Here is a 22621-nt window from a genome sequence, read left to right as displayed (position 1 = left end):
CCCTTGAGGTATGCATATACCGCCTTCAGAACCTGGGAGTAATAAACTTCTCTATTTCACTTTCCCTGGTGGGCTTTTGCTGACTCTCTGGCACTCTCTCCGCTCTACTGAACAAATGTTATTCTAACAAAGTCATAACTCATAGATTCTTTTTTGTTTTGTTTTGTTTAGCACTTCCTTAATTCCTTTTTCCTTTTCTTGAATTGAAGTATAGTTAATTTACAATGTTGTTTTAGTTTCAGGTGCACCGCAAAGTGATTCAGTTTATATATATATATATATATATTCTTTCTCAGATTCTTTTCCACTGTATATGGAGCACAGTTCCCTGTGCCATACAGTAGGTTCTTGTTGTTTATCTATTTTATATCTAGTAGTGTGTATCTGTTAATCCCAACCTCCTAATTTATCCCTCCCCCTAATTTCCCTTTGGTAACTATATGTTTGTTTTCTATGTCTGTGAGTCTATTTCTGTTTCGTAAATAAGTTTGTTTGTATCACTTTTCTAGATTCCTTATGTAAGTGATATCATGTGATATTTGTCTTTCTCTTTCTGACTTACTTCACTTAGTAAGCACTTCCTTACACTCTGGCACTACCAGATGCTCCAGGCTTATCTTGTAGATCTCCTGCCCCAGGCCTGGATTTGGCCATTTCTTGAAGGAGCCCTGTGTCCTTTTATTGAAGAAGGCATTAGAAACCTAAATCTGAATGATAGGTATGCTCAAGGCTATTAAAGTTTTTCTGGGCCTTCTCAGTTGACGAAGCAGAAAAATATGCGTGTGTACTAACCTGTGCACGTACAGATATCTATAAATATGTTATGTGTAACCATCTACACGCACATTAAGATAAACATGAGTTCATATTAACATCTCCAAATGTAAACATGGTTCTGATGGCAACTGCAAATGAAAAGTTCACAAAACCTGGGGAGCAAAGATCACGGGAATAAGCACAGTCACCCAATGTCAACTACTGTGAAGGGGGAAGAACTAGGAAACTCTCTATGACCCAAGGGTTTTGGTAAATTTCCTTAAAATGAACCCACAATACTTCTGACAAGTCTCATACATTAACAATGATGATCTCCTAAGTACCAAATACTGGGAAATACCTAGAGACGGAAGGTAGAGGTAGAAAGAGGGCAATGGTGGGCAGAAAAACATTATGTGTGGTGATCATTTTGTAATTATAGAAATATCAAATCACTATGTCATACACCTGCAACTAACACGGTGTTGTAGGTCGATTATACTTCAATTAAAAAAAATCATGTTAAGGCATCGAAAACAAACGTATGATTACCAAAGAGGAAAGGGGGAGAGGGATAAAACAGGAATTTGGGATTAACAGATACACACTACAATATATAAAATAAATAAACAACAAGGACCTACTGCACAGCACAGGAAACTATATTCAATATCTTGTAATAACCTATAATGGAAAAGAATCTGAAAAAGGATACATATATGTGTATAACTGAATCACCCTGCTGTACACCTAAAACAACGTAACTCAACTATACTTCAATAAAAAGAATTGTATTGAAAAAAAATAAAAAGTGACATAATAAGAACAACTCAGCCAGGACCATAAAACTTAGCCACATAGGAAGCACAGGTACTTTTATTCCCACGCTCCTGAGCATCCTGGGGAAACTCTCTGAAAATCCCACATAAGGTCCTGTCCCTGCCATAAAAATAAACTGTAGCGCTTACATCCTTCTGGAGTCCTCAGGGTCACGAAGTCATTGGTGCTGTGCACCTTGCTCAGACATTGGACCTGGACTTTGACCTGATACGTGGTGTCCGGCTTCAAGACTTTCAATATTGTGTTTGTTTTATTGCTGTGGGTTTCCAGAGTCTTCCATATGCTCTCTCCAACCACCCTGGCCAAGAGGACAAACATAGCATCACATCAGAGCAGCGTGGGGTGAGATGTCTGAGATGTCTGAGCTGCTCTGTGCATACACAGAGTTTATGGAACATCCAGTGGCAAGAGAAACGTCATTCGTTTTCTCCCACGGCAAAGACGTGACCCACCTGTAGTAGACGTTATACACACAAGAAGCAGAGGGCATTTTCTTGGGCCGCATCCAGGTCAAAGTTACATCCCCAGAGAAGTCAGCTGTCCACTGAAGATTCTGTATTTTGTATACATTTAATTCCTCTAGAGAGAGTAAGGGGAAAAAAGAGAAATTGATATCTCATAAATCTTGGATTTCAAAGGACCCAAGAGGTTCCTTGGTTTCAGGCAGACCTACCGTGATATGGTCAGGCCAGCACGATTATCTTAAGACACCCCAGAAAAAAAAGAGTTCAGACCTTCCTATATAACCTTTCCCAAGGTCTCCTAAATTTCCAAGCATGGCATTTCTCCTTGCATTTCACCTCCTTGTCTGCACTGATTTAAGCCTGATTCTCAACAGAGAATGCTACAAATCCAAAGACAATGTCATGGCAGGATCCATTACTGCTACAGACCGAAATGTCTGTGTCCCCCAAAATCCATATGCTGAAACCTCATCCCCCGTGTGATGGTATTAGGGGGTGGAGCTCTTGGGAGATGATTAGGTCATAAGGATGGAGTCCTTGAAAATGAGATTAGTGTCCTTGTAAAAGAGGCCCGAGAGAGCTCCCTCACACCTTCCCTCGTGGGAGGACACAGAAAGGACAGGCTGTCTATAGACCAGGAAGTGGGCCCTCAACAGACCACCGAATCTACTGGTGCTTCAATCTCGGACTTTCTAGCCTCCACAACTGTGAGACATGAGTCTCTGTTGCTTCTGAGCCACTCAGTCTGTGGCACTGTCATAGCAGCCCCCAAATGATTGCTAAATGCATTCCAGACAGAAGGGTGGAATTCACCCCACCACAAAGCCTGACACTCTGCGGGAGCAACAATGCCTCAACACGAGGGATGCCCTTCCAAAGCCAATCTAATATACTCCAATATAAAATAAAAATTTTAAAAAACTCCTAAGAAAGATCAAGTTAAATTGTTTTCTTTGCATAATAGAATGCACTACTGTAATTAAGCAAATCATAATTCTAAGACACTACCTAATTTTTCATTAGTATCTTTTGATTAAAATTATCATTATGTAAACTCAAAAAAACCCCATTCCAAGACATAACTATTGGGCTTCCCTGGTGGTGCAGTGGTTGAGAGTCCGCCTGCCGATGCAGGGGACATGGGTTCGTGCCCCGGTCCGGGAAGATCCCACGTGCCGCGGAGCGGCTGGGCCCGTGAGCCGTGGCCGCTGAGCCTGCGCGTCCGGAGCCTGTGCTCCGCGAAGGGAGAGGCCACAACACTGAGAGGCCCCCGTACCGCAAAAAAAAAAAAAAATTAAGACATAACTATTATATATAGGATGAATAAACAACAAGATCCTACTGTATAGCACAGGGAATTATATTCAATATCTTGTGATAAAGCATAATGGAAAAGAATATTTTAAAAATAAATAAATAAAAGGATCCAAGTACCAATACAAGGACTAAAGCAAAAAAAAAAAAAAAAACAGAACAAAAAAAAAACCCAAAAACACCCAATCTAAGACCAACATTTCCCTGAGAGGCGCGAGGTGAGCTGGAGGCTGCATCAGAGGCGGGACTGGGCCTCACCTCACCTGCAGCTCCACCAGTGAGCAAGAATCTCTGCATTTTCAGACTGAGGAAGAGCTCAAGAGGGTTCAACCTCAGGGCCTACCCAGCAGGGCCGAGGGTGAGCCCGGGGTCCGGGGGGGCCACACTCACCGCTGCAGGCGTGCTCGTCGCTCTCGTCCGAGCAGTCCAGGAAGCCGTCGCAGCGCTCGGAGAGCACGATGCAGGCCTCGCCGTCCTCGCACCGGAACTCCTGGCCTGTGCAGGTCAGGGTGCTGCGCGTGGCTGCAACACACGAGGGGCCACGGTCACCCAAGGTCTCCCATGTTTAGGAAAAGGGAACTCATCAGCTTCTGCTTCAAAAGACCCTCGGGATGGGGGGGGCGGGGACCCCACGCTGGCTTGATAATCCCTCGTCATTTGACATTGACCCGGGGCATATGCCTTCAGGAAGCGCCAGAGCTTTGGCGTCAAACAAACCAGGGTTTACATCCTGCTCTGTAGGAGCCTGAGCTAACTGTTTAATTCAGGCACACCTCGTTTTATTGTGCTCAGCTTTATTATACTTTGCAGATAATTGCGTTTTTTAACACATTGAGGGTCTGTGGCAGAGCAAGCGCCATTTTTCTAACTGCATTTGCTCACTTCATGTCTCTGTGTCACACTTTGGTAATTCTCACACTACTCCAAACTCTTTCACTATTATTGTATTTATTATGTTGTTCTGTGATGAGGGATCTTTTTTTTTTTTTAACATCTTTATTGGAGTATAATTGTTTTACAATAGTGTGTTAGTTTTTCCTTTACAACAAAGTGAATCAGTTATACATATACCTATGTTCCCATATCTCTTCCCTCTTGCATCACCCTCTCTCCCACCCTCCCCATCCGACCCCTCTAGGTGGTCACAAAGCACAGAGGTGATCTCCCTGTGCTATGCGGCAGCTTCCCACTAGCTATCTATTTTACATTTGATAGTGTATATATGTCCCTGCCACTCGATGAGGGATCTTTGATGTTACCGAAGTGTGGCAAAAAGATTACAACTCACTGAAGGCGCAGGTGATGGTTAGCATTTTTTTAGCAATAAGCTATTTTAAAATTAAGGCATGTACATTATTTTTTAAACATATGCTATTGCACGCTTCACAGACTGCAATATAGTGTAAACATAACTTTCACATGCACCAGGAAACTAAAAAATTCGTGTGACTCGCTTTATTGCAGTGGTCTGGAACGGAACCCGCAAAACCTCCGAGGCCTGCCTGCAGTGCCCAAGTTCAGTTCCCCGGTAGAAAACTGAGGTGACAACTCCATCCCTGCTGGGTCTACAAGGACCCAGTGAGATCAAGAAGCTGGAATTCGCCTGACGGAGAGCAGGCATCCACAAGGTGCAGCTCTGCCTCTACGGTACTTATTCCTAACCATCCGCTCCTATGGTTAGTCTGCAATCCAGAATGACCCTCTGATTTCTGGTTTGAGTGAGACTAATAATAATGAGATGAATCACAATAGTAAGAGGCATGTCTATTGTATGTAGTCTCTTTAATTGTTTAGCTTTTCAAAGTATTTCCGCAGACAATGAAATAACGCAAACAAAGAGCACTGATGAGTTAAGAGTTACTCAAGTTGGCTAGAAACCATAATCTGATGTTCTCTCCAGTTTGGAAAGTAGATTTAAACTGCATGAGAGGCTCTAAAAAGGAAGCAATGACAATGTAACTGCAAATGATCCTAAAAAGAAGAAAGATGAGAATGGCTACAGAAACCGCATCTGCCACCCCAGGTAGGTCTGCACCGGGTCCTGGTTCAGGTAGCTTGGGCCTTCATTATAGAGACTCACACCTGCCTGCTCAACCCTGGACAGGGAGAGTTATATCAGAACCCAACCCCACCAGTAAAGAGGTTCTAAAATTACTCTTGCTCCTCCACATCAAAAATGTCCATGTTCAAATCCCTGGAACATGTTAAAGTCACCTTATAAGGCGAAAGGGACTCTGCAGATGTGATTGAGCTAAAGACCTTGACATAGGACTTAAGCCTGGGTTACCCGGGCGGGTCCATCCAATCACACAGGCCCTTAAAAGCAGAGACCCCGGGGCTTCCCTGGTGGCGCAGTGGTTTAGAGTCTGCCTGCCGATGCAGGGGACACGGGTTCGAGCCCTGGTCTGGGAAGATCCCACATGCCGCGGAGCAACCAAGCACATGTGCCACAACTACTGAGCCTGCGCATCTGGAGCCTGTGCCCCGCAACAAGAGAGGCCGCGACAGTGACAGGCCCGCACAACAGCGATGAAGAGCGGCCCCCGCTTGCTGCAACTAGAGAAAGCCTTCGCACAGAAACGAAGACCCAACACAGCCAAAAATAAATTAATTAATTAAAAAAAAAAAAAAAAAAAAAAGCAGAGACCCTTTCCCAGCTGTGGTCAAAGAGGAAGATGTGAAGACCAAAGAAGGATCAGAGAGAGGGAATGTTGCTGGCTTTGAAAATGGAGGAAGGAGGCCTCTAGAAGCTGAGAAAAGCAAGGAAACGGATTCTGCCCTGGAGCCTTCAGAGGACCCAGCCATGCCTTCATCTTGGTGTCAGCCAGTGAGACGTCTATCAGATTTCTGACCTACAGAACTGTAAGATAATAAATGTGTGTTATTTTAGGGCATTAAGTTTGTGCTAATTTATTACAGTGGCCATAGGAAACTAATACACACTTGAAACATTGTAATTTGCCCAGATCTTACATTGGGATTCAACCTTGGTTTCCTGAGTTCAAACTGTAATTTCTCCAATGGGACTCAGAATCAGGCTACTCCTAGCTTGCGCTCCCCACCCCATGGAAATATACACACAATGTTCCATACAATGACTCTATCCATACTAGAAGAAACCCAAACAGACCACTAAATCATGGTGGTTATCCTACAGTAGAGAATCTACAACAGTGGTTCTTAATAGTCTTCTGGGGAACGTCTAAAACATATAGATTCCTAGGACCTGTTTACAAGCTCCACAGTGATTCATCAGAATTGGCCAGCACTGAGGACTTCTGTTCTAGAACAGATCCTGTTTTCTATCTGAAGCACTGCATCCACTTCTGAAAACCACACTTTGAGATGTAGGTAGAGAAACTGGATAATGTTCTCACAAGAGCAACCAGGATGGTCAAGAGGAACAGGTAAAGGATCCTGGGAGCTTTTACTAGAGATGAAAAGATACAGGGTTTGGAAGTGGGAGGTGGGGGCAGAATACTATAACAGCTGTCCTCAACTGATGAGTTTCCTTGTGAAAGAAGGATTAAGACTTCTCTGGATGTCTCTAGGATGGAGGTACAGAATTCAGTTTTCTAAAAGAATGCTCTAATATAGTAACTCTCAATGGGAGAAGGAAAATATTGAAACCACTTGTGAGGCTTTTTACAAATTATAATCCCCTATCCCCTGGAGAATCCTTGTATCATACAGTTCTATCATTTGCTGAGCAAAAATTGGTTTGCCTGGGGGAGCTTGGATGGGGGGCTTGGTTACATATAAAACTGCATTAGAGCATCTAGAAAAGGTTTGAGAACTACTAGTGAACAGTCTCAGAAGCCCAAGATGGAATTCATCCATCCATCCATCCAGTGAACATTTATGGAGGTCGTACCATGAATCAGCCGCTATTCAAGATGTTAAAGATATGGTGATGTGTCAAACAGACAAAGGACCTACCCTCAGAGAGTTTACCTTCTATTGAGAGAAACAGCAAATGAGTAGACAAACAAATATGTTACTTTAGATAGTGATAAGAGCTACAAAGAAACACAAAGACAGTAACAGTAAGAGAGTGATGGGGACTTTATACAGGAGGGTCGGGGAAGGACTCCACGCTCAGAAGGGGATTGTTTTGGAAAATACCAAGATCTCCATCACAGAATTACTCCACTTGGTAAGAATGTGGTAAAATATAATCAAAGAACAGATGAACAGTAAAGCTGGAGGATGTTCGAGGTTTCTTTATGAAACATGTCTCAATATGTTAAAAGGGAGAACATAGTTTTTAGAAACTGGGAGTAAGGCTGTCATTAATCTCCAAAACTTCTTAAACTGATTATTAAACAAATGATTAATGGGCACTTAGAACAGAATGTAGTGGCCTTCAGGGGCCAGCTTCTCTAAGAAGAGGCATGTCACGCTAATCCCATTTCCTTTGCTGATAGGGTTATCCGATTAATGGATCGAGGAAAATTGTAGATAGAGTACACCTTGATTTTTAAGACCCTTAACCAAGCAACATCCTTCTGTATAAGGCAGATTTGAAACAGGCTAAAGAAACGTATTTAAAGAATACCCATTAATGAATTAATCCCACCCAGGAGGAAGGTCCTATTTCATTTCTTCTTTGTTAATTATGTTTAATGTTCTTCTTACTACACTTATCTGGCTCAGATGTTCCTACTATTATTTTGGTAAGTGTTGGATCAATCTGCCCTGATATTTTTTATGTCCCAAAGGCCCACTTTGTTCACTCTTTAAATGTAAGTGCAGGGTCTTACACTAATCCCCATTTAATTTCTCTGTGTTAATGTGGAGTATCCCTCCCTACAAGAACTTTCAACATGGTGTGACGAAAAGATCACAATTTTGTACAAAAAAATACTGAATAAATGCCCCAGTCTGTTACTGGCGAGGTGACCCTCTTTGAAGCTTAACTTTCCTATCTCTAAAATGGAGATAATACCAGAATTATTATCACGAGAAACAAAGCAGAAGCACAAGACATCCTGCCTCTAGAAGTCTGCCCTGGGGGAGAGGGCCCCGCCAATGACTCACGGCAGTTGGCCTCATCCTGGCCGTCCTGGCAATCCTGATGGCCGTCGCAGCGCCTCCAGCTGGGGATACACTTCTTCGGTTGCCCGCACTCGAACTCAAATCGGTCACACCGCCCGAGCTGGGTGGGAGTGGAGGCAGCAGTGACATTTGCTAGAAGAAAAGATTTTTAAAATTCACTTTTTAGCACTGAGGGGCTGGCCAGCAATAGCGACCTATTGGGTGTGTTGGAGATCTCGGTGCTTTAGGAATTACGACGGGGACCTGAACAGAAATGTGAGCTCTGGTGGAAGACGGCAGGTAGACGAGACACAGGGATCTCATCCTTCTCTCTCTCAGGCCCAAACTTAGTTGAAGACTTTGAAGACAGAAGTGAGTAAATCTTGCAGAAAGTAGAAAAAGAAAAGATTAAAGAAAAAATTTTTTAAGTTTTAAGAAAGTTAAGCGGACTAGATCAGGAGATTCAACATATTACTGACGAGAGTTCCAGGAAGAAAAAGAAAAGAGAGAAGAAAATACTAAGAGATATTTCAAGAAAATTTTCCAAAACTAAAATACGTAAATTTCCAGAATAAAAGAGGACATCAGTGTCCACCACATTAGATAGAAAGACCCACAGCAAAGTACCTCACTGTGAAATTTCAACACTGGTACCAAAAGGAAGATTCTACAAGCTTCCAGACAGTAAAAACAGATTACATATAAAAGATTCAAATCAAAATGGCTTTGGATTTTCCAAGAGCTGCTTTCTGAAGACAGAAATTCGAATGTCTTCGAATTTCTGAAGGATATATACATATATATTTTTTTACAGCCTAGAATTCCAAATCCAGCCCAATTACCAATCAGGTCTGAACACGGAAGAAAAACACTTTCAGACAACCAAGGCCTCAAATATACCTCCCATGTACTCTTTTCTCAGGAAATTTCTGGAAAATGTGCTCTACCAAAATGTGGGATTAAACTAAAAACCAAGAGGAAAGACCCGGGATATAGAAAAAAGGAGCTGCAACGTGAGAGAAGTAAAGCGAGTCCTAAGGATGGAGAAGCAACCTCCCAGAAGATACCTGTGCCCCAGACAACCCACACAGACCAGAGAAACTCAAGAGATAAACACCTTGAAAGAAGGCCATCATCACCCTGTGTGTCCTCGGGCACCATATCATCATATTCACCTGACAAAGCTACCAGAGGGTGTGCTCCACCAAAAAAAAGGAAGTAAACCAAGAAAAAGCAAGACACAAGGTCCAGGAAAACGGGGAATCTAAATCAGGAGAAAGGCAAAGAGAATTCCACAGAGGGCAGTGAAGCCTCAAGGTTAGGACAGGCAGCAGGCTGGGAGAACAGTCAGCCCAGATAGAAGCCAAGCTCCTCTTACAAGGGATATCTCCAAGGGAAACAATGGAGCTGAGAAACCACCTGATATGGCGACCTTGTGGAAAGTTACACCAAGAGGCTGCTTAAAGGGAGGAAGCACCAGCAAAAGATACAAAATAACCTGAGCCAACAAACAACAACAGAAAGCAACGATCAGCTTTGGGATACTGTTTATATTCCACAGTTGGATAACTGGATTTTCAAAGGGCCTCTCCAACCCCCGCAGAAGCACTCTGCTAAAACAAAGTGCATGGAGAAGAGTGGGGGCAAAAATGAGGCCCGAGGACTGGGCCAAGGCACATCAGGGCGCTTACACCTGGACAGTAAGGGCACCATCAGCCGGGTCCAGGCTGGGAGAGGATATAATTACGTATTAGTATGTATTAGGCTTCTTGGAAGATAAATCGCAAAGGGGGAGACATGAGGCAGAGAACCCAGTTCTGAGACTTATCCAGTGAAGAAATAAGATCTGAGGGCTAGATGCCAATTTAACTTTACATGGGCAACATACATAAAAAAGAATTCAAAAAAGCTGAATGCAGCATCTAAACAGGAATCCGCCCTTTGAATTAGTCGGAGTTCGCTAGAGTTTGCTAACGTCCTGCTCAGTTTCAGTAACCAACAGGCAACTTTGAGAGAAGGACAATCAAGTTACCACATAGAGAGATGGGCCTTGGGGGAAACGGGCAGCCATAGAAGGGTTTTGTTTTCATTTGTTTTAATCTGAGAAGCATTTATGGGGCACTGGCTATCTGCCTATTATTGTGGTAGGCAGAGTGCGAGATTCAGACTAAAACACGAGGTCTGGCACAATCGCTATGGAAAGGAAAGATTTATACACGTGCAATGCCCGAGGAGCAACGTGTGGCTGTTCATAGTTAAGCGCCAAAAGGACAACAGGGTAAAGTTCAAAGACACTGGAAAAGGGGTGGACATCAGCTAAAGAACTCAAGAAAAGCTCTTTGGGGGTGGGTCTTGAGAGGGGGAATAAAACCCTACCTCAATCTTTAGTCAACCTACCGTTCACACGGGGAGCTCCCGGGCTCCAGGCAGAAATTCTGATTCTATAATTTTATAAACGCCCCAAGAGATTCCATTACAGGTGGGCTTCATGCTGCACTTTGAGAAATACTGACAACATATTGAGGTCTCCTTTAACTACGAAACCTGTGTTTCTGTCTGCCCTGACCGACAGTGGGTTTCACAGAGAGGGAAAGTAGGGGGACGAGGTCGGGTCTGATAAGGGCAAAAACCCTACTGGAGGAATCTAGGCAGAGAAGAGGCAGGTGTGTCCAGGGTGGGTGAGGAGCGCAGCTTGCGGAAGTGGAAAGTAATGGCAAGCAAGGAAAGGTCAGCTCAGACAGGGCCTTGAAAATAGGACTCAGGGGTTAGGGTCTATCTTCTGGACAAAAGGACAAGTGGAAACCAGTGATGATTTTAAACAGGGAAGAGATGGGATGAAAACAAGTCTTCAAGGAGGAAAATCAGACTATTGACCTCTCAGTTTGCTGAAGAGAATTACGTAAACCATGGCAAGCAATGACCTATTATTTTATTATAACTGAGTTTGAAATGGAAACCCATTTAGGAAAGGATACAATTCTGCCTGCAGTTAAGGGTGTGCCCTAGGCGGCGGTCTCACGGTTCACCAAGACCTCCAGCAATACGGTCACTCACAGACCTCCAGAGCCTCTCTGTGTTCAGCCACTAGATGGTAGTGTTTGCCCTTCTTTTGATAGGATGGCCGCCAACTAGCAAGCCAGACTCTCCGGTTCTGTACCCCGCCCCCCTCCCTGCCCCCACAGACACCTCCCCTATAATTCCCACGGTAACCTCCTGTGGAGAGGAAGCAAAGGAGACCCAACCACAGCCACGGAGGAAAGCAGGGCGGCTGGCCTTTCCCTTCAGGAAGATCAGAGGGCAGTGATGGAAGATGACTTCTGAGTTCCCTGGGGTCTCCCTGCTCTGGAGGTGAGAAGGGGCCTGGCCACAGAGCAGAGCCCCAGAGGGTAGGATACTGCCCTCAGCCAGGCTGTGCCCAGGCTGTAGCCCCAGAGGTCCTCTCCTTAAAGCAGGTGCCACGGGCCAGGGCCAGGTCTAGCACTCACCAGGCGAGGGGCAGCCTTCCTCATCCGAGCCGTCTGCACAATCTCGGTACCCGTCGCACACCCAGCGGTCCATCACGCAGGCCCCACTGCCGCAGCGGTAGTAATTGGGCAGACACGTAGAGGGCCCGGGAGTAGGGGAGGGAAGAATATGTGAATCTGAGGAAAACACCAAGCAACGAAACCCAAAATGTTACAGGAAGCCTGATCTCAGACCCCAATGTGTCCCAAACCTAGTATGGATGTGCCAGATTGAGCTGCACCAGCCCAGGGAGGCCGATGTCAGGCACAGTTCTGAACAGCGAAAAATCATTTATGATGGGGCGTCAGAACAGACTGTATTCCCTTCCCTTCTTTGGAGCGGGTTCACCTTACCTATTTGATTTGATTTGGGCTAACAGTTTCACAGGGGCTCACGCAGGCTGGTGGAGGGACTCGGAATGCACAGGGTGGGTGGGAGAATTAATTCCTATGGAGGATAAACCCTGTTCTGCTTAACTGAACGCCAATCTTCCCGAGACCAGCTCCAGGACAAGAACACCAAGAAGGAAAGGGACGGGCTCACCGCCCACACCAGGGCTCCCCTGGCGCGTATCACCTACACAGAAATGTGTCACGGCCCACGCATCACGCTTGTTACAACGCAAACGCTGAGTCAGGAGGGAGGCCTCGGGTGGGGTCAGAGGCCGCCATCCTAACAAGGAGCTGTGGGTCTGCAGGCCACGCTCGGGGCAGCGAGGCTCTAAAGGCCTCACTGTGCCCTGGAAAGCATAACCCTCGCAGCAGGAGAAATCAAGCGGGCTGCTTTCACAGTGGGGGGTGGGGAGAGGAAAGAACTCAGAGAGTTACCCCCAGACCCCCCCCAAAAAAATCACTGCCTAAGCCAGGCACCAAAGAGACAGAGGTGGGAGGACGCTGGCATGTCTCAGCGGAGGGGCTGCCCGGACCCTCACCTGCACAGTCCTTCTCATCAGACCAGTCCCCGCAATCGTTCTCCCTGTCGCATTTCCACCTGTTGGGGATGCAGTGCCCGTTCTCGCACTGGAACTGGAAGTAGCGGGAGCAGTTGGGGGCCTCCGTGGGGTTTTCTGGGGGGTGAACCGCACGGTCAGTCGTCTGCCCTGCACGCTGTGAACACAGAGCTCCAAGGACACACAGGCTCCTCTCCCAAGCCCCCAGGCAGCCCACACGGCCCTCCCGGAGAAGGCCAAGGCAGCTTCCTGGACCCATCGGGAGACAAGAGCATATCCACAAACAAAAGCCCACCTTCCTGGATTCCATCTCACATTCTCTGACCTACGCCTCTACGTCTTGCTAATGATACCCGAGTTTTAATTTTGACGCTTCACCAAAGGAACGACCTAACTACTGATGATAACGTGGTGGTGACAGTGATTTCAGTTACGTTGTGGCATCTGTAACCTTTACAGGGGAGGGGAAAGCACCTTCCGAAATATTCATCGTAACTCCTCCATCATATTCCTTATACATAACGTGAACTTGCTAACTGGGGAAAGAAAAGAAAATGGAGTCAATACTCCCTCACGCCTGCTAGGGGGTAGGGTCTCACTTTAAGACTCAATTCCTTACACGCAGATTCAAGAACTGGCAGGAACTGTGGCTGAGGAGGGAGATGGCAAAGCCGGTGCCGGAGTGGGCCGAGCGCCCCCTCCTTGACTTCGGGCGCCTTCCGCCCGGAGATGAGGAAGTGAGGAGGCAGATCCCGGGTCTCCTTACCACAGCTGGCTTCATCAGAGTCATCACCGCAGTCATCCATCCCGTCGCATTTCCAGATCAAACTGATGCACACTCCGTTCTGACACTGGAAACTGAACTCATCACACACCTTGTGGAACTCGGGGCCTGGGGCTAGGAACAAACACCCGAAAAATCCACATTGCTTCTACACCGAAGAGCTCAATGTAACACCGCTGTTTGGAAACAAGAGGGAGGAGCAAATGTCCTCCACCAAGAGACTGCACAGCTGAAGGATCCCTCGAAAGTGAGTCAGTTGAAGGCCTGGCCCCAGCAACTCAGAATGCAACTGTATGTGGAGATCAGGTCTTGAAAGGGGTAATTAAGTTCAAGTGAGGTCACGAGGCTGAAGCCCTAATCCAACAGGACTGGCGTCCTTATGAGAAGAGTAAATGAGGACACAGACAGGCACAGCAGGAAGACCATGGCATGTGCAGACACAGGGAGAGGACGGCCATCCACAGGCCAAGGAGAGGGCCTCAGAGGAAGCCAGCCCTGCCGCCATCTTAACCCTGGATGTACAGCCTCCAGAACTGGGAGACATTACCTTTCTGTTGTTGAAGGCCCCCAGTCTGTGGTCCTCTGTTCTGGCACCCCAAGCAGACTGACGCCAAGTACCCGCTATCGAGTTGGCCAAAAAGTTCGCTCGGGTTCGTCTGTGACATTACAGAAAACCCCAAACGAACTTTTTGGCCAACCCAGTGTAATATGCACAGGGCAGCGTTGGGGACAGGGCTGCAGCAGGGAACGAGACAAAGACCTGCTCTCGTGCACACACATTCCAGCTGGGGGAGGCAGTCCACAGAATAAGTGTACAAGCGTGCGAAGTGGAAGTGAGTGCGGGGAGGAAGACACCGCAGCCAGGCAAGGGGGCCGCTAGGTGAGGGGGGTGCAAGAAAGCCCGTGGGTGAAGTTGGCGTGTGGGCCAAGGTCTCGGTCATCCTCTGTCCTCCTGTTTATCTGTGTAACTAAGAAGCAAGTTTCCGAAGCAACAGAGGTGAGCTTTCTCAGAAAAGGCAAGACTGGACCCTCAATCGAGACCTTGTAAACTAGATGGAGGCACATCGCCAGGCAGCCCACCAGCCTTTAGTGTCTCCAGTGCCCGTGAGTGACCCCTCCTCCACCCGCCCCACTCACAGCATCCCGCAAACACCGCATCCTCGTCCGAGCCATCGCGGCACTGGATGATGCCGTCACACACCATGGACTGGAACAGGCACTGCTGGCGGTTCTTACACACGAAGTCCATGAAGCGAGTACAGAGGGGCTCTGGAAGGGTCCAGCAAGGGAAAGAGGCCGTGAGCCCCCGGGCCTGGAGGCCTCGTGGGCCCTGGGAGGGCGCACCCTGGCCAGACACGCACTCGGGAGACGGGAGTAACAGACACAGTCACCGAGCGCTTGCTTTGAGTAAACCCCGAGCTTTAGTACAACGTTAAACACCCAGGACAATATGATGAGAGGTTTTACTCTCCTGTCTTCCAAATGAAGCACAGGGGATGGCAGTGTTAAGTTTTGCCAAGAGCACACAGTGGATGAGGGTGGAGCCAAACCTGAACCCCAGAGCTGCCTGACCTCAAAGCCCATGATCTTAACCACTATCAGTAAAATACTGACTCTCCAATATGGAGCTTGGCAAACTGTTGCTATGAAAGCACGGAGTCCTCACCACTGGACCGCAAGGGAATTCCCCCGCCCCCAACTTATATTATGTTGAAGCCCTAATCCCCAGATGTGACTGTATTTGGAGACAGGACTTCACAGAAGTAATCCAGGTTAAGGGAGAGAAATCAATTGATAAATTGATCAAAAGGATCCATAGGAGCGGTGTCCATATAAGAGGCAACAGAGGCGCAGGCACAGAGGAGGCCACGTGAAGACACGGCGAGAAGGCGGCCTTCAGACCTGAACTGCCACACCGGCTCATCCCTGGGTCTCCAGCCTGCTCTTCCCCGGGATGGGCACCACTGACTCCAGACAACCTTTCCGTGTCCAAAAACACTGGGCATAGAAAGGGTCACTGGGCCTAAAACTGTTACCCGGGTGATAGTCAGCAACTGGGAAAAACCAATGAAGTAGGAGAAATAAGTGTCCAATTCCAAACCATTGGTCCATTCACAGGACATACTGCAGTTGGACAGAGATGATCACGGACCACGACCTAATTCCATAGTCACCCACCATGGCTCCCTCCCCTGCTCTCCTTCCCCCAAACCGCACCTCCCCAACTCCATCCCTCTCAGAGTCCCGGTTTGGAGCTTGGGGTCACCGCATTTCAAGCTAACTGCAGGCAGGCACTGAGGAAATGAAAGCATTTAGTCCGGTGTGTCCCCTTCACTCACAGCCACAAGGCGTCCCCCAGGCAGGGTGAGGACTCACCACAGTGCTGCTCATCTGAGCCATCCGAGCAGTCGTGCAGACCATCGCAGTGTTTGCTGGACGGGATGCAGGTGCCATTCGGGCAGCGGAATCCGTTGCACTTCTTCTCTGGAATGTGATTCAAGAAGAAGCAGAATAAGGAAACAGGCAGGCACTCACATCATTGTTTGGCCGGGGGGCTGGGGAGGTGACGGGTATAAATTTGTGCCACCCTACGGAGAGCTATCACTATTACAGACGTAGACATATGGTGACCCAGCAATGGCACTGAAGAAAAGTAACCCACCTACACGAGTGAAAAATAACGGAGGCACAAAGTTATTCATTGCAGCACTGTTTGTAATAGATTGAAAACCACCTACGTATCCGTCAATAGGGGACTGTGTAATTACTGTACACAGGAACACTAGCCTGTTACAGAGACTGAAGAAGCACTACGTAAAAACAAGTCCTAGATATACAGTTACGTGGAAAACCAAGGTACGTGGCGTACTACATGTGTAAAACAGGACAAGAACACGTAGTATATTTAAATTTGCATATATGCACAAAAATATTCTGAAAGGATACACAACAAAGGGAGGGAACTGAGCAGATTTTTCTTACCTACTCAAAAAAAAAATTTTTTTTTTTTTTTATGAAAAGTAAAAGAAAAGCTTCAAGTGGATGGAAAAAAGTAGGACACTCTTAAATCACTCACTGTCTTAATTCTTTGGGAATTGTAAACCAAAGCCCTTTTGGAGAAAGTTTGTCCCAGAAATGTTAAGAATCTTAGGTTTCGCTCTTAGCACTAGGTCACCCCTTCTCCTGAACAGAGAGCCAGCCATGTGGCTTAAAAATCACTTCCAGCAGGCCAGTTGCAAACCCAGCTCTTGGTGGAATGGTCCCAGGAGGATCGGGATAAGGCAAGAAAATGTGTTTTAATCCTGTAAAAAGTCATCATTCTTAGGAGACTGTTCAAAGGACATCAAACAGAAACAGTAAAGGAGTACCATGAGTTGGGGAAATAGTTAATGTCACTCAGCATAAAAAGGTTTTTCAAAAGTATAAATTTTAGGGCTTCCCTGGTGGTGCAGTGGTTGAGAGTCCGCCTGCCGATGCAGGGGACACAGGTTCGTGCCCCGGTCCGGGAAGATCCCACATGCTGCAGAGCGGCTGGGCCCGTGCGCCATGGCCGCTGAGCCTGCGCGTCCGGAGCCTGTGCTCCGCAATGGGAGAGGCCACAACAGTGAGAGGCCCACGTAAAAAAAAAAAAAAAAAAAGTATAAATTTTAAATTGTACAAGACAAATGCCCACTCACTAAATTACTGAAAACAACTCAAAAAATTAAATCAAGGGAGGCTTGGGGAAACATACAATATATTACTGATGGAGAGCCTTTCAGTGTAATCACTTGGAAATAAAATCTGGAGACGCTTAATGAGAACCATGGAAATCGATCAGAACCTTTGACCCAGCACTTCCATATTGAGGGGCATACCCCAGGAAGTACCTCAAAGGAAAACGAAGCCTTCATTTCCAAGGACACGAACAGTTTTACTATGCATGACAGTATGAAACTGAAATTACTCAACCAGGGAGGGACTAAGTAAAACTACGTTATAGCAATACAAAGAGAAAAGGCATCTGCCATGAAAATGCTAACCACAGAAAAATACAGTCGTATGGAAACATCTTTGTTTAATATTGTGCCATGAAAGGAGCAGAATATAGAACAGCATGCAGACAATGACTATAACCCCGTGAAAATTAGGGATGTACGGTATGAAATAACAGAAAAGATGCATATTGGTCTCTGCTCCCTGGTTACTGGCATCAAGCTCCTAAAACCCTTATAATTTCCTGAGTGACGGGAATGTCTTTTGTTCTAATGAGGTGACTGGGGGGACTGGTGATCAGAAAAGCCATGCGACGATTAGAGGATTGGAGCCTTCCAGCCCATCCCCACTCTGGGAAGAGGAGAGATCTGGAGACTGAGTTCATGATGGATCATGCCTAAGTGATGAAGCCCCACCCCCAAATCCCAAAAGTAGGTGGTTCAGACCGCTCCCAGGCTGTTGAACACATGGAGGTGCTTGGAGGGTGGTAGGGCTTGGAGAGGGTGTGGAAGGACCATGGCCTTCCCCATACCTTGCCCTGGGCTCTGGGCTCTCTTCCATCTGGCTGTTCACCTCTCTCCTTTATCACAACCTTTTATAATAAACTGAAAAATGTTGTTTTGCTGAGTGCTCTGAGCCATTCTAGCAAATTATCAAACCCAAAGAAGAGGTTGAAGGAACCCAGATTTATAGCTGGTTGATCAGAAGAACATGTGACAACATAGGACTTGTGACTGGCATCTGAAGTGGGGGTTGTGGGATGTGACACTGTCTTGAGGAAGACAGTGTCAGGATTGAGTTAAATTGTAGGACACACTGGTGTCAGGGAATTGCTTGATATGGAAGTGGTGGCCAAGAAGTGTCAGAAGTATCGTGTGAGCAGAGTATTGAGACTATAAGGACAAAACAGGGAGGCTTTCCCACAGACACACGGCAAGAGGATAAGGAGAGAGAGCTTTAAAACTATTTGGTGTGAAAGGGGAAAGGTTGGGGGGAGGGATAAATTAGGAGGTTGGGATTAACATGTACACACTACTATATATAAAACAGATAATCAAAAAGGACCTACTGTAGAGCACAGGGAGCTCTATTCAATATACTGTTAATAATCTATATGGGAAAAGAATCTGAAAAAGAATAGATACATGTGTATGTGTAACTGAATCACTTTGCTGTACACCTGAAACTAACACAACATTGTAAATCAGCTGTATTCCAATATAAAACAAATTTTTTTAAAAATTTGGTGTGAAAAAGCATTTTATGTATTGTGTTCGTATGGCAGCTATTTTGTGGTTAATTTCGAATGATTATCTCAGAATCCTTTTTTAAATAGATCATATTGAAAAAGTTCTGCCTTAACGAGTGGTAAGCCATTTTCCCAAGAGGCCATAACAGAGACCTCTTAGCCATAAAATATGCCATTTATGTAGGAACTGTTGGCTAATTTCTGGCAGAACACTGGTAATGTGACTGCATTTAGTGCTCTGGGTGGGTTAGTGGGCTTCTATTCCTTTTCTTCAAAGTTGTTATGGACAAGCAGTGAGGCAACCTGCTTGCCCAAGAATTAAGACTGCATAACTCAGGCCTACACATTGCACGGCTGTGCCACACAGAAATTGCGGGCTCACTAGTGGTCAGAGTGTGCACCCGGGCACAGCGGGACACTATTCCATTTCCTGGCCTGTCTGTTGTCTATTTTCCTGAACAGCAGACATGGGAAATGCTCTGGGTGGGGGCCAAAGCATTTGCATTTACCACAGTTGACTGGATCTTCATCAGAACCGTCTTGGCAATCCATGTCACCGTCACACGCCCACCGCTGGGGGATGCAGTGCCCATTGTGACACTGGAAGTTGGAGGCCTCACAGGTGTGATAGATGGCTGCCAGCGAAAGAGAAGAGAGAAATGGTCAAGACGTCCCTCACCTCCATGCTCCCATCACCATCAGGGGCCAAGTGGAGAGAAGGCTTGTACTAGATCACAGGTATGACCTGGGGCTGCCCTTAAGGTGGAATGCAGCCTCCTGAATGGGCAACAGCTTGAGGCTCTGAGTTTATCAGTGTTACAAGCACAGATATACCTGTTAAAAAATCAGTCAGTTTCACAACAACTTACAAGGTAAGAAGTATTCCCCCTTTTACAGATGAGAAACAGGCTTAGGACACTAAGAAGCTTGCCCACATTCACACAGATAATGAAGTAATAGCACCAGGGCTGTCCAAATCCAAAGCCTGTGGTTTCTCCGCTCTACCTGGCTACTTTATCTTCTCACTCATCCAGATTCTGCAGGATGAGAACAGGCAGTGTGTGCCCAGGGGACTGGGTTCTAAAGCTGGTCCCCACTGCGTGGAGGCCTCAATTTCATCATCTATATTCATATCTAAGGACCCCTGTAAGTTCTGAAGGCCGTGATTTTATCATTCTAAATAAACCACCCAATTTCAAATGTGGAAAACCTCAGGTCTGAAGAGAATAAAAGATGTATCCAAAATCTAACTTTCTGGACAGTTGAGAGAGACATCTACCAGCCAATAATACATGGCGTTCTCTACAGTCATTAAAAGAAAAAAAAGGCAAGTGAAACAGAGCCACTGTTATAAATTAACAGGTTCATCTGCATACATGGGCTGAGGCCACCTGGAAGTCGTTTAGAAAACGTCCCAAAACCTCGGTCAAAGACTATTTCAAATGCATAGTATCTGCCTCAACCCCAACCAACACTACTAAGTGCCTTCTGCATCAGATTTCCCTTTCCTCCTCTGACACAGAGAGCAGTTTGTGTCTCTTTGTTGCTGAAAGCCAGGGCTGGCCTTGTTTACAACTGGCATAAAATAATATAACCAAGACAGACGGGCTCTCTTGATTTAACTGTGTGGACAGGACGTTCTAGCAACAGAAGGAGGCAAAACAAACAAAAGGGGGTTGTTGAGTGCACACCATAGTTATTTATTCAATCGAGATGGTTGGTAATAGTGACTCAAGGGTTGGGAAAATGGGCTTCCAATGCCCTCTAGCATTTCTACTGCCTTTGAGGCTATTTTTTTTTTTTTCAATAATCTGAAATACAAAGCACCTGATTTTTCAAACCACTTTACAACAAACAGTTGTCCATCATCTGTTGTCTTATCTCCTCAAAGACCAAGGCTATATCCGGTAGCATGCAAATAAGTCTAGAGGAAGTTTCAATATTTTACAGCCTTTGGCAATCAGAATCCATTAAACATCTTTTTAAAATATACTTATCTCGTGAAGTAAGTCAGAAGGAGAAAAACAAATACCGTATGCTAACACATATATATGGAATCTAAGAAAAAAAAATGTCATGAAGAGACTAGGGGTAGGACGGGAATAAAACACAGACCTATTAGAGCATGGACTTGAGGATATGGGGAGGGGGAAGGGTAAGCTGTGACAAAGTGAGAGAGTGGCATGGACATATATACACTACCAAACGTAGGGTGGATAGCTAGTGGGAAGCAGCCGCATGGCACAGGAAGATCAGCTAGGTGGTTTGTGACCAGCTAGAGGGGTGGGATAGGGAGGGTGGGAGGGAGACGCAAGAGGGAAGAGATATGGGAACATATGTATACGTATAACTGATTCACTTTGTTGTAAAGCAGAAACTAACACACCATTGTAAAGCAATTATACTCCAATAAAGATGTTAAAAAAATATATATATATATATATATATATATATATATATATATATATACTTATCTCTGATAAGAGGAATAAGAGTATCATGAATGTTACATGAGCTTTGCCCCAGTAACAGCCATTGTCTGGAATACTTCTGATTTATTGGTTTTACAAATCTGACAGCCCTTTAAAAAATTTCTCACCAAAGCCTTGCTCGCTTTCATAAAAGATACTGTCGCCTAAACTCATTGCCATACTGATGTACTTGTTATTATTCAGCCTATGCATTTCAATTCCAGTTGAAAACAATTTCAGAGCATTAATGAAGTTTCCAAATGACAATTCTGGGAGGCATGTTTGAGATCTCCAGATTTCCATCACAGATGCTGAGCCAAGAAAGACTAATTAATATGCACCATTTCATTCAAGTGGCCAGGTATGGCTGGAATGCTTAACATACTCTGTTTTTCTGAATTCTTCTGTCTTCTGAGTAACTTACTAGCTCTCTGACATTGAGTGTCTGATGAATGATACATGCTCAATCGATAATAGTTTTTAATTACAAGGATGAAAGAGAAGGACTTTAATACAGACTAAAGAATTTGGGGAAGATGAAGAATCCTTTGCATAGCAGGATTCATTGTGACTCAGAATAGAAAGGCTAATGGGGCAAATGATCATGAAATTAGAATACCAGGGTTTCTAATAGAGGCCATTATCCTCCTACCTATTCTCTGACTTGGGCAGATCTCTCCTGACTCAGCAAGACCCGTTGTGACACCTGATCAAAAGCATTAGCCAAATAAAAGTGGGGCAGAAAAGATGAATTAATTACTGTGACAACAAAAGCACTGCCTTATTATAAAGCACTGGACTATTAGGAAATGAATGAGGGAAAAGAAATGCTAATATCAACACAATTTTGAATGATTAATAATGTAAAAAAAAATAACATAAAGCATAAAGAAAAGCACACTGAAAAATAAAAGGCAGAATTTGAAAAAGAATCAAATAGAGGGACTTCCCTGGTGGCGCAGTGGTTAAGAATCCACCTGCCAATGCAGGGGACATGGGTTCGATCCCTGGTCTGGGAAGATCCCACATGCCGTGGCGCAACTAAGCCCGTATGCCACAACTACTGAGCCTGCGCTCTAGAACCCGCAAGCCACAACTACTGAGCCCGTGTGCCATAACTACTGAAGCCCACATGCCTAGAGCCCATGCTCCACAACAGAGAGAAGCCACTGCAATGAGAAGCCTGCACACCACAACAAAGAGTAGCCCCCACTCGCCACACCTAGAGAAAGCCTGCCGCAGCAAAGAAGACCCAATGCAGCTCAAAATAAATAAATA

The 22621-nt window shown here is 45.6% G+C and overlaps 1 protein-coding gene across 2 annotated transcripts in view; it reads right to left on the bottom strand.

The window, feature by feature from the left end:
- The window catches only part of SORL1 (sortilin related receptor 1), a 260002-nt gene that overhangs the window by 27259 nt on the left and 210122 nt on the right, over positions 1–22621 (bottom strand). For both annotated transcript variants that reach the window (XM_067039159.1, XM_059069777.2), the window contains exons 26-35: positions 19382–19507; positions 16025–16132; positions 14786–14917; positions 13631–13762; positions 12847–12981; positions 11897–12052; positions 8415–8564; positions 3765–3896; positions 2049–2175; positions 1725–1894 (exon numbers count right to left, since the gene is read on the bottom strand). In XM_067039159.1, coding sequence (XP_066895260.1) covers positions 1725–1894; positions 2049–2175; positions 3765–3896; positions 8415–8564; positions 11897–12052; positions 12847–12981; positions 13631–13762; positions 14786–14917; positions 16025–16132; positions 19382–19507 — 1368 coding nt within the window. The remainder of the gene's footprint in view (positions 1–1724; positions 1895–2048; positions 2176–3764; positions 3897–8414; positions 8565–11896; positions 12053–12846; positions 12982–13630; positions 13763–14785; positions 14918–16024; positions 16133–19381; positions 19508–22621) is intronic.

The sequence above is a fragment of the Kogia breviceps genome, chromosome 7, assembly GCF_026419965.1.
Source record: "Kogia breviceps isolate mKogBre1 chromosome 7, mKogBre1 haplotype 1, whole genome shotgun sequence".
NCBI lineage: Eukaryota > Metazoa > Chordata > Mammalia > Artiodactyla > Physeteridae > Kogia > Kogia breviceps.
The sequence above is the reverse complement of the archived record's forward strand: the minus strand, read 5'-3'. Positions and strand labels throughout refer to the sequence as shown.